The sequence below is a fragment of the Magnolia sinica genome, chromosome 3 (assembly GCF_029962835.1).
Source record: "Magnolia sinica isolate HGM2019 chromosome 3, MsV1, whole genome shotgun sequence".
Lineage (NCBI taxonomy): Eukaryota > Viridiplantae > Streptophyta > Magnoliopsida > Magnoliales > Magnoliaceae > Magnolia > Magnolia sinica.
The window spans coordinates 27432294-27445731 of record NC_080575.1 but is presented as its reverse complement, the minus strand read 5'-3'; the positions used below and the strand labels follow the sequence as shown (position 1 = coordinate 27445731).

At 41.4% G+C, this 13438-nt stretch overlaps 1 protein-coding gene across 1 annotated transcript in view; it reads left to right on the top strand.

Annotated features, from left to right (window-relative positions):
• Positions 1–7787: 7787 nt before the first annotated feature.
• Positions 7788–13438, top strand: part of LOC131239733 (oil body-associated protein 1A-like) — a 53227-nt gene continuing 47576 nt past the window's right edge. The window contains exon 1 of the mRNA XM_058237577.1: positions 7788–7945. Coding sequence (XP_058093560.1) covers positions 7824–7945 — 122 coding nt within the window. The 5' untranslated portion in view covers positions 7788–7823. The remainder of the gene's footprint in view (positions 7946–13438) is intronic.

Below are 13438 nucleotides of genomic sequence, written 5' to 3'. Positions count from 1 at the left end.
TATTAGCAAGATGAGATGCCAATCCGTTTCCCAAACATGGAGTGGGATGGCCTCAATCCATGGGATTAGGAGACAATCCCTTACACAATGTAATCATTACATTTTGGTAATTCCATCCCACTTAAACCCATCTAATCCCGTGCTCCAAACACCCCCTAACAGTTTTAATGTGAGCCACTACTTTTTTTTTTCTTCTTCTTTGGGTTAGCTTGTTAGTACACCCCACTATTAGTCCACACTCCACTGTTAGCCACCCCCATTGGGGAATTGATACCATGACCTCATGTGTTGAAACGAGGTATCTTCTCTCAGTCTACCACTTGAGATATGCATGTGAGCCGCTGCTTGATTATTGCAATAAAGCATCATAACACCACCTGCAAATAACTAAAGCTAAAGCTATTGTAATAAGGACTCAACCCAAAAAAACTCACAAACAACATGACTTGTGGTTCTGTACTCAGCCTCTATGTTGAAACGTCGGATTACATTCTACTTCTTACTCTTCCAAGTGACGAAAATTCCTTCAACAAAAGTGCAATACGCTGAAGTAGACCGCCTGTCTATAATGAACTTGCCCAATCAACATTAGCAAACACCTCTATCTAAAGATGACCATTAACCCGATAATGGGCGCTAAAACACGTGCTCGGCAAACCTCCCTTTCATCTTCCACGCCACATAATGGGCACTAAAACACGGGCTCGACAAACACGCGTGGATTCCAATGAAAAAGTAGGCTTATAACACCCTTTGAAAACACCCAGATCCATAGCTCAACTGACAGACTGAGTGGAGATACCATGTTTCAACACTTGAGGTCTTGGCATCGATCCCTAGCGGGGGTGGCTAACATGGAGTGTGTGTACTGACATGGGTGTGTACTAACAAGCTAACCCCAAAAAAAAAAAAAAAAAACCCCTTTGAAAACTCCACTCTCAGGAATAGCTTCCGAAGGGCACTTAGGTGCACTATTGCACACACATATCTGGTCCCACTCATTACAATGGGAACTAAAGAGCCCACTTGTAAAAATAAATATGCACTGAGAAGAGGAACTAGGACTCCGTATGATAAAATGAAAAGTAAGCTCTAAAAATTAATTAAGAGTTTGATTGACATTTCTACTAATAAGATTTTATTTGCTTATTCTAAAAAAATAAACTCTTTATTTTAGAAATAGTGTTTGGTAAAGCTTTAATAGAGCTTAATCTTTTAGAAAGTAGCTAAAAATCTCTAAAAAATAAGTGATGGGGAAGTCAATTAGGGCTCGTTTGACATATCTACTCTAATTCAATAAGGGCTACTCCAATAAGATCTTTTTATTCTGGCTCTTGTTTTAAATAAGCTCGTTTGGTGAATCACTTTTTTGAGTTAAAAAAAAAAAAGCTCTTATTTGAAATCAGTATGTTGGGTAAAGCTTTTAAATCAGAACTTTTTTAAAAGGATAATTCACGCCATTTTTAAAGATTACAATAACTCTATTATAAGAGCAATCCAAGTGCTTGTTTGTTTTGGTGGATCTCATCATAGATAACCCACACCCCAAATGACAACTCTATTAAAAGAGTAATCCAAATGGTTATTTTGGTGGATGTCATCATATGGAGCCCATCTTTGATGTGGACCGTCCATTGTATGAGCCAAACCTTCAAAGTGGGTCGTCCATCATACAAGGCCTGTCTTTGATGTGGACCATTCATCATTAGGGGCCCACCTTGATGTAGGTCATCCATCATGTAGGGCACACCATCAATGCTAATTGTCCTTTATGTGGGGCCTCTCAATGTCCACCACCCATTACCCATCATATGGAGTCCACATTTGATGTGTCCATAGTGTGGGCCCTACCTTCAAAGTGGATTGTCCATCATGTGGGGCCCACTTTTGAAATCCACCATTTATCGTGTGGGGCACACCTTCTTTGTAGATCATCCATCACGTGGTTCACATTGGATATGGTTCATCAATCATGCGATACCATGGATGTGGACTGTCCATTAGGTGGGCCCACTTGATGTGGATCGTTTATTATGAGGGGTCACACTTTGATGTGGGCCATCCATCATGTGAAGCCTATTTTGTCCATTATGTGGGCCCACCTTGATATGGACAATTCATTATGTAGGGCTCCACCTTCAATATGGGTTGTTATCATATGGGCCCACCTTTGATGTCAACCGACCATCATGTGGGCCCACCTTCAATGATCATTATACATCATGTGGGTCCCACCTTTGATGTGGATTGCCCATCAAATAGGACCCACTTGATGTGCATGTTACGTCATGCTGGGCCACACTTTGATGCGGGCCATCTATCATGTGGGGCCTACCTTTGATGTGAACTGTTCATTATGTGGTCCCACCTTGATGTGGGGCCCCATGTTCAATATGAGAGTTCATCATGAGGGGCTAACCTTTGATGTCCACCATCCATCATGTCGGTCCCACCTTTGTTGTGGACCCTCTATCATGTGGGGCCCACTTGATGTGGATAGTCCATCATGTGGGACCCACCTTTGATGTCCACCATTCATCATGTAAGTACCACCTTTTTATGGATCGTCCATCATGTGGGGCCCAACCTTTAATATGGGTTATTTATTATATGGGCCCACCTTTAATGTCAACCTTCCATCATGTAGTCCCACATTCAATGTCCACCATCCATCACGTGAGACCGACCTTTCATGTGGACCATCCATCATATAGGGCCTGCTTGATGTGGATCGTCCATCATGTGGGGCTCACCTTTGATGTGATTGTGTATTATATGGGCCCACCTTTAATAATGACCATTCATCATGCGGGCTTACCTCGAAGTAATTAATGTAAAGAGAAGAGAATAGGGTAAGATGATATACTTGAAAAGTTTAAGGACAAACTTGTCTAAAATGTCTATCTGCATAAGCCAAATAAGCTCCATTTCAAAAAGTAGCTCATCCCCTACTTATAAAATGGGAGTGGGAGCTTATTTATTACTTTCTAAATAAATAAGTAAATAAATAAGCACTCAGATAAGACTTTTAGCAAACAACATAATTTTTTTTATAATTTTTTTAGAAATAAGCCAATACACTCTTATACATAGAGATGCTAAATGCCCCCTTATCCTTAAAGAGCTTATTTAGTTTAAGTTGGACGACAATTTTAATTAATTTTTGGATGATTTTGCCCATAATATTTTTAAGTAATTCCCACATTGCCCTCCTCTTCTCTTTACAATCTCTTGAATGCGGGCCCACATGATGCACAACCCATATTAAAGGTGGGGCTTCACATGATGAATGGTCTACATCAAGGTGGGCCCACATAATATATGGTCACATCAAAGGTGGGCCCCACATGATGGATGCCCCACATCAAAGTGTGGCCCCACATGATGGATGACCCACGTCAAAGGTTGGACCCACATGATAGATGGTAGACATTGAAGGAGGGACCACATTAAGGAAGGTTAACATTAAAGGTGGGCCCACATGATGAACGACCCATATTAAAGGTTGAGCCCCACATGATGGACGGTCCACAACAAAGGTAGACCCACATGATGGATGGTGAACATCAACAGTGGGTCCTCCCACATAATGGATGGTGAACATCAAAGGTGGGTCCCACATGATGGATGGCCTACATCAAGTGGGCCCCACATGATGGATGATCCATAACAAAGGTGGGACCCACATGATGAATGATGGACATCAAAGGTGGGCTCGCATGATGAACGGCCCCTATTGAAGGTGCCCCCACATAATGAATGGTCCTCATTAAGGTGGGCCCAAATAATGTACACTTCACATCAAAGGTGGACCCCACATGATGGATGGCCCATATCAAAGTATGGCCCAACATGATAGACCATCCACGTTAAGTGAGCCCCACTTGATGGATGGTCCACATCAAAGGTGAGACCCACATGATGGATGATGGGCATAAAAATAGTTCCACATGATGCACAATTGACATCAAAGGTGGGTCCACATGATGAACGACCTGTAATATTGAAGGTGGGGCCCCACATAATGAATGGTCCACATCAAAGTGGCCTACATAACGGATGGAGTGGGCCTCACATGATGAATGTCCCACATTAAAGTGTACCCCTCGTGATGGACAATCCATATCAAGTGCGCCTCATCTAATGACGATCTACATCCAAAGTCTCTCATGATGGACAACCCATATCCAAATTGGCCCGACATGATGGATGATCCACATACAAGGTGTGCCCCACATGACAGATGGTGGACATCAAAAGTGGGCCCCACATGATGGACAACCACTTCGAAGGTGTGGCCCATATGATGAATGTATCAAATGTGGATTCCACGTCATGAGTAGTGGACATTAAGGGGCCCCACATAAAGGACATTAGCATTAATGGTGGGGCCCACATGATAGATGACCTACATCAAAGTGGGCCCCACATTATGAATGTTCCACATCCAAGGTCAACCCCTAATGATGAATGGTCCACATCCAAGACAAGTCTTGCATGATGGATGACCCACTTTGAAGGTTTGGCTCACACAACGATCCACATTAAAGGTGGGCTCCATATGATGGAGGATTCACATCCAATGTTCGACATAATGGATAGCCCAAATGTCTTAAAACTCGACGGTTGTAGCTATCCATTCTCTTATAATTTAGGGCATAATCAATTCACGATGTGATCCACCAAAACAATCATCTGGATTGCTCTTATAATGAAGTTGCTATAATATTTAAAAATGACATCAAATACTCCTTAAAAAAACTCTTATTTTGACGTTTTACCAAATGTGCTTATTTCAAATATGAGGGTTTTTTTTTTTGTTTTTTTTTTTTTTTTTTTGTTTTTTAAATGTGATTTACCAAACTAGCTTATTTAAAATAAGAATTAGAACAAAAAAAAAACTTATTAAAGTAGCTCTTATTAAATTTTAGAGTAGAGATGCCAAATGATCCTGTAGTGCGAAAATCTTCAAAATATTGAATTGTAATTTTAAAATGATATTCGGTGTAATTTAGTTAAAAGTGAAAAGAAAATTTAATGCACTACTTCATCTAGCATTCAACCTTTAACATTAAGTGAATGGAGCAAAGGTGAGAAGAAAGGCCTAAAAGTTAATTTGAGAACTTAATAAGATAGATTTGCTAATTGATTTGAATCAGTGAAAATCATTAAATATATTAAATTTCAATGATAAGTACTGAAACTGAGTTTTACAAGACAACTGGGGCATCTAACAAATGTCATTAGATGTACTTCATCCAATACAAATGAAAAAGTGTCATTTGCACGTGAATAAGCATGGGACACTGTAAAGAGTAGAACTGTCATTTTATACAAGTAGCTTTAATTTACTTTTTTCACTAGGGTAGAATTTGTGCGTGTATAGGCATGGGACCTATACTAATGGGGCTTTTTTATTAGCATGGCAATGGATGCAGCCAGTGTTGTAAAAAGGATTAATTGCTGATTTTATTATTAATAATAATAATAATATTATTATTATTATTATAAATTTTTTTTTTTTTTTTTCCAAAAATCCATATTGAGAGTTGCATTCAAATGCACTCTTTTTCTGAGATGGCGGTATGTATTTATGTTGGTGGAGGATAACTTTGATACTCTGCGGAAATGCAATAGATAAGACAGTTACTTGAAGGGTTTTCAGAAATTTAACATACAAGTAATGTATATCATGCTCTACAGTTATAGGTCTCGGTTTACATGGTCATAATTCATGAAAGCTTGTTTGATTATCTGACTATAGGACTGGTGGACATTCATTGGGCGGGTTAGAAATGAATAATTTCCAATGAAAAAGCAACTGTCAACGAATCATAGGTTAGGGTTGCTCCAACGACCCCATTTTCGGAACCTAGCTGAGCGATATGAGTCTCATAATTCAGTTACTTTATTATGTCATATGTGTAATTTAAGAGCGCCCATGTATCAGGCATCATACTCTGCCATACTATCAAATAACTGGATGCGGGTTGAATTTCGCTGTGGTCAAAAGCTAGGTGGGCTCACCGTGATGTTTTAAGAAATTTTCTCCATTGAGACATTTGCTGAAAACTGAGGCAGATCTAAAACTTAAGTGGGTTACGTGACAGGAAACAAGTGAGAAATTTAACACACAAGTAATGTATATCATGCTCTACAGTTATAGGTCTCGGTTTACATGGTCATAATTCATGAAAGCTTGTTTGATTATCTGACTATAGGACTGGTGGACATTCATTGGGCGGGTTAGAAATGAATAATTTCCAATGAAAAAGCAACTGTCAACGAATCATAGGTTAGGGTTGCTCCAATGACCCCATTTTCGGATCCTAGCTGAGCGATATGAGTCTCATAATTCAGTTACTTTATTATGTCATATGTGTAATTTAAGAGCGCCCATGTATCAGGCATCATACTCTGCCATACTATCAAATAACTGGATGCGGGTTGAATTTCGCTGTGGTCGAAAGCTAGGTGGGCTCACCGTGATGTTTTAAGAAATTTTCTCCATTGAGACATTTGCTGAAAACTGAGGCAGATCTAAAACTTAAGTGGGTTACGTGACAGGAAACAAGTGAGAAGGAAATGCCTGACTGTATGTCCCGACCGTGAAAAAAAAAAGACTTCATTTATTTTTTAATTTTTTTAATATATGCATTCACATTCCACATACAGCCACATGCTCACAATACACAGCGAAATTTCAGTACAACAGGTACTCGAACTCATGACCACATGTTGAAACTCCTGTAAGTACCACCAAGACATGAAAAAAATGCCCTTTGTTGAAGCCCTTTGAGCTACATTGTGATGTTTATATTTCATCTAAACTGTTCATAATGGCATTTTTTCTATTGGAATGAATTGAAAAAATAAATACATCACGCTAATCTAAAATTTTCGTGGCCACACAAATGTTTCAACCCTGTGCATCGCTCCCTATTGTTTTCTGTTGTATCCTACTTGAATTTTAGATATGTCTTATTTTTAGGGTCATGTCCTAATACAAGGAGGTGAGATGAACTTCTCACAAACATCGTGGTTACACTCACCTAGCTTTTGGCATTCCTGCTGTTGGAAGGTAGGCTATATCTTTTTACGTTTTAGTTCAATTCAGTGAAAATGATCTTATAAAAGTTTGAACGACATATGTTAATATAATATTTTTTAATTTAGAGCTGGTAATTGTTGTTAGATCTATATTGTAGAATTGACGATTTCATTGTAGCTGATGGGAATTTTGATCTTCTGCATCTTATACTTTTAGGAGAACCTTTCAATGAGATTAATATTTTTTCTCTTATAAAGGGAACCAAGACATGTATTTATAAGAAAGAGAGTTAAAAGCTTATCTATCACACTTCTTTCCTTTAAGGTCTCTATACGGTTGTTTTCCATATCCATGTATAGGGATCATGGTTCAAGCGTCTCACCTTAAACTTACTTACAATAATCACAATTGTAGTAGGGCTCATTGGATCACTCAATCTAAAAATTCAATCAGCAGATCTAAACCGATGATCACGTGTGGCCCACCTGACGAGTCTTCAGGTTGTGTGATATGTTATAAAAGCGGAAGGACTTGTGTTCGAATGCGGTGACTCCTCGCTCACTGGAGTCAGTTGATAGAGCAGGGCACGCCTGCACATCCTCACACCTAAACCTTGGTAACGTGACAGGTGTATATGGAAAGAGACAGGCACATGCCACGTTAAGCTAGTGGAAGTGCTACGTGTGGGAAATGCACAGAAAGGAAGATAGTCGTTTTAAACGAGGAAGAGAGCATTCATCCATCACTTCGTGTTTGGTGTAAAGAGGGAGAGATGGCGAGTCACGTAGATGTACCAGGTGAGCCGACTCACACCGGAACGGCTCTGCTCGAGGCTGCTACTGGTGCAATCCAAGGCTTTGCTTCCATCAACAAAATTCACCAGCATCTTTGCGCGTATGTATACTTTTTCTCAGGTTCATTTACTTGAATTGGTTGGAGTTTTCCAGATTATTTGAATCCAAACCGTTGATAGTGTTGGTCCTTCTGTACTGGGATATAGGACGAAATTCAGATTTGATTAGATGGTCGTAATCTCTGATTATGGACCTGAAGCGTGTACAACATCTGTAACACCACTGTGGGTCCCCTCGTGTTTTATATAGAAATCCACTCCGTCAATCGGCTGAGATCCATTATTTTAATTGTGAAAAAAAATATCATCCTGAAAAAAATCTCTGGTGGGCCACACTAATGGCATCAATGTAAAATTTTCCTAAAACCTCTACTAAGTTCACTTCGTGTGGCCCGCATGATACTTGGGTCAGGCTGATTTTTGTATTTCTACTTCATACTGGTGAGTTACACTTGATTAACGGATTTGATGAAAGATACACAGAACAGTGGTCCCACGCACAAACCTACGGTTGTCATCCCATCCCATTGTTCCGTGGTGTGGCCCACCGGAATTGTGGATCTCAATGATTCTTATTACCCAGTTCCTAGAATGGAGGAGAGAACCTGATGGATGGAATGGACTTTACATATACAACATGGTGGGCCCCACAAGCTTTGGGTAATTTACACGCTGCGTAGAACAGGTGCTGCGGACGATTCCGGTCCTCTGTTGATCGGCTTGTTGAATTCAGAACATTGACTGTTTTTCTTTTTAACCGTCTGTTTGTGGTCAACAAATGGACGGTGGAGGTGATCCCATTAGTTTCACAAGGCAAGTAAGATCCCATGTTGAGTGTCTTTTGTGCCGTCCCATCTAAAGTGGGCCCAAGATGGACGGTTTAATTTGAGGTCCATGCATGCTAGAGTACAATGGCTGCGTGAGGTGTACGGATTTTTAGATTCCTCCATGTCTTCCACTGATAATAGAGTTCGTTTTGCCTCTGTCCCGATTCAGATCCAGCGTGTCCCACCCATGTGACGGACATGCTGGGATGGTTAGATGATCTGAACCGTTCATATTCTAGTTACTACCATAAAGAAACTATTAACAGATAATAACATTTATATGATGATCCTCGCCTTTGATTTTTAGAGCTGAATAGCCATTGAAAGTTATCATTTTATTGTACTAAATTCATCAACAGATATTGATGGTTATTATCATCGGTTATGTGTAATGGTCTGCAAACCATATAATTCACAACATGGGCAGTTCCGATCATCAACACCACACTGGAATTTCACAGCATGGACGGCTTGGATCATCAACACCACTCCCCAATGGGGGCCAACACATGCTTGACAGAGGCAAAAAAGAACTGTGGACACTATTCAAGTTTCACATGAACTCTGATACTTAGGATGCAAGGGGTCAGAGAACATGCCATTGACTCGTTACTTCTAGCTATGCCAAGATCTTCAACAAGCCACAACCAGGATGCCACAACCAGGATCTCCTATTTTGGAGATCATGGTTAGCAAAATGTCATACCTAAGGAAAAATGTTCATGTTTAAATTAGGGTCAGCCTGGATACCATTAAATAAGTTACTTTTTAACATAGGTTAAGTTATTAAGTTATTTTTTCACTTAAGTTAGTTTGGTAAGCATTATTGTAAAAGTAACTTATGTATTAAAATCTACTTATCTTAATATTATTAGTTTTTTTTTAGCCTTTTAACTTATGTGCTTTTTTGCTTCTCTCTCTTATGGTCCATATCAAAGCAGGTGAGGCCGCACATGATAGACTGTCTCCATTGAAGTTGGGGCCCACACGATTGGTGGTTCACAACAAAGGAAGGCCCCACATGATGGATGACCCCATATTTGATGGGATTTCCTCCTAGGCTTGACCGGTCGTGAGCCTTACTCGACCGTCGAGGGTGGTGCTCGACCAGTCGAGCCCTGACTCGATTCAAAGTCCAGCGACTTTGGGTTATTTTTTCCCGTGGTGCTCGACCAACTGAGGGAGGTGCTCGACCGATCGAGTGGGCCGCTCGACCGGTTAAGGACACTGCTTGACCAGTCGAGGTGTCACACCTCAAACTCGGAAACCGGGCTCACAAAATTTTCGATCGCCGAATCCGGTGTCGACAGCCTCCGTAGTACCCCATTCTCAGATCCTAGCGCGCATGCGCCGAATTCCGATCCTGGGATCCTACAAGGAGGATTTTCTAATGTACATTTGTTTCATAAGAAGTATAACCACAAGTATACCAAAATCACAAGAACAACATCCTCATCACATATCCACTAATATAAATATTTGCATACAATGTGAAAGGGAAATACATATGTCAAAAATCAAAGCTCCAGAAATTCACTGCACGCTCCAAGCTCAACGCTGCTGCAACCTAACGCCACCTGCACGCATCTATCGTGCATAAGCTGATAGAAAGCTTAGTGGGTGGTGAAAGTGTATGCACAAAACAAGTGCCCAGTATGCAATACAATGCCATAAATCAGACAATGGAATAAATAGAAATATTGACAAGATACGATATCAGAGTAATGCGAAGACCTACTGATAGGCCCATAAATACCATCAGCCTTATCCAGGATATACGATGCAGAAATATAATAAAAACAATGTCATATACTGATGAAGCAATGCAGATCAGCTATGCAATGCGGAGACAGCAAGCCAAATATCAGATGCCGATGATGCAAATGCAATATGTAAATCCTGATGAGTCCACGAATACCTCCAGTAGTATCTAGGCTGTATAAATGCATAAACATAGTAACCCCAAATACCATATGTTGTGAATGTAATGCGATATGCGGTGCGAATGGAATGACCATGCTGGATTGTGAAGTCGGGATGATAGTACGTAGTGTCGTAGACTACGGGGTCCACCACAAGGGACTTCTATCCAAACCAGTCCCATACCTAAATTTAGATAGTCAGACTCAATGTGGTAAACTCCTAATCTCAGGTTAGTCGCGCGTCCAACCGAAATTCTGGCCATGCGAAGGTACACATAACAAATAATTACGCACCACCAGCCTGAGTGGATAGTGAAGGAATGAATGAATGAATATGCAATTCCTGCTCAATAAGTCCACATATCAGTATGGTTACTCTCTGAAAAATCACTGGGGTCTATTACACTCCAAACCAAATTGCCGCCCCATCGGGCGTAACAAGGCGAGTGGAAGAGACCTCACTATTCGCCTGCCAATATCGGGCCCAGCTCGTCGATAGCGGACCCATTCCTCGAGCTGGTCAAACTCAGCCTAGCTTTGCCCCCTCCTCTCGGGCAGGTAAGGCCACACCCCCTTCCAACCGACCACGACACAGTGGGAGACGCGGCCTAACGATATACGACCCTCATGCGCTCATGCATTCACTCGGTTTAGACGTTGGAGCAACCTATGGAACCAAGAGGGTTTAGAGACTTTCACCCGGGGATATCTATAGCACCCCATGTAAAACAGATTTTCGGTGTCCCATCTGGCCATTCACAAAATACCCGTGGAGGCTACGACCCTGATGTCGCTAGGGCGTACAGTAATCACAACGCATAATGCAAGATATATGAGTCATACAATCCAGTCATGCATCAATCCTGCGCATACCGTGTACTCATGTGAGACAAATCTCCGCCTATCAGGGAGTCTCATAACAACATACCCAATGTCATATGCAATTGTCAACCACATTTTATAACAAACATGCAGATGATGCGTATGGCATGTATTGTGATGCTATGCTGTCACACACTCATAATCGGTATCAATAACTGGCACCGACAATCGGCATTGAAAATCAGCCTCGACAATATGGACATTTAACTAACATTATCCCTAAGGAGTGACCTACATAGAGCCTAACATATAGTGGACCCATGACCTCACAAAGGGCCTGATATACAACACCGTGGGCCTCACTAAAGAGCTTAATATACATCACGATGGGCCTTTCACATGGGCCTAACATACATCACAATGGGCTCCATCACCTGACCCTCAAATCTATCACAATAGGCCTTATCACATAGGCCTCGACAATCGGCCTTGGTGATCAAAATCGGCCTCGACACTCGGTCTCGACAATCAGAATCGGCCTATACAACCGGCCTCGACAAATCAGAATTGATCGATAATCAAAATCGGCAAATCGGTCACGTCGATCGGAATCGACAATCGGTCACGACAATCAGAATCAATCGATGATCAGAATCGGCAAATCAGTCACGTCGATCGGAATCGGCAATCGGTCATGACAATCGGAATCAATCGATGATCAGAATCGGCAAATCGGTCAAGTCAATCGAAATCGGCAATCAGTCATGACAATCGGAATCGATCGATAATCAGAATCGACAAATCGGTCACGTCGATCGAAATCGACAATCGGTCATGACAATCGGAATCAATTGATGATCAGAATCGACAAATCGATCAAGTCAATCGAAATCGACAATTGGTCATGACAATCGGAATTAATCGATGATCAGAATCGGCAAATCGGTCAAGTCAATCGAAATCGGCCATCAGTCATGACAATCGGAATCGATCGATAATCAGAATCGGCAAATCGGTCACGTCGATCGGAATCGGCAATCAGTTATGACAATCGGAATTAATCGATGATCAGAATCGGCAAATCAGTCAAGCCAATCGAAATCGGCAATTAGTCATGACAATCGGAATCGATCGATAATCAGAATCGATAAATCGGTCACGTCAATCGAAATCGGCAATCGGTCATGACAATCGGAATCAATAGATAATCAGAATCGGCAAGTCGGTCACAACAATCTGAATCGATCGATAGTCAGAATCGGTAAATCGGTCACGTCAATCGGAATCGACAATCAGCCACGATGATCGGCCACGACAATCGGGATCAATCGATAATCAGAATCGACAAATCGGTCAAGACAATCGAATCGATCGATAATAAGAATCGGCAAATCGGTCACGTCAATCGGAATCGGCTTATACACTTGGACGATCAAGGCCTAAGGGAAGGTTACAATGTGGACATTAAACCATCATTGTCCATCAATGTGGCCATTCAACCAACATTACTCCCAAGGAGTGGCTTACATAGAGTCAAACGCATAGTGGGCCCATGGCCTCACACAAAGGCCTAATATACATCGCAAAGGGCCTCACTCAAGGGCCACGTATACACCACAACGGGCCTCGCCAATCGGGCCACAAATACATTACAACGGGCCACATACCGGGGCCTATATACATCACAATGGGCCGTATCTTATGGGCCGAGAATACATCACAATGGGCCTTATCGCACGGGCTTTAAATACATAATAGGTGGGCCCTGCATATGGGCCATTAATACCTCTCAATGGACCATGACCTATGGGCCTCAGATATATCACAATGGGCCTTACTTATGTACTTCAAATACAAAATAGGTGAGCCCTACACATGGGCCTTGTACACATCAAGTGGGCTACATCAATGGGCCACACTAATGGGCTTCACACTCATCAAGTGGGCCGCAATTGCATCAAGG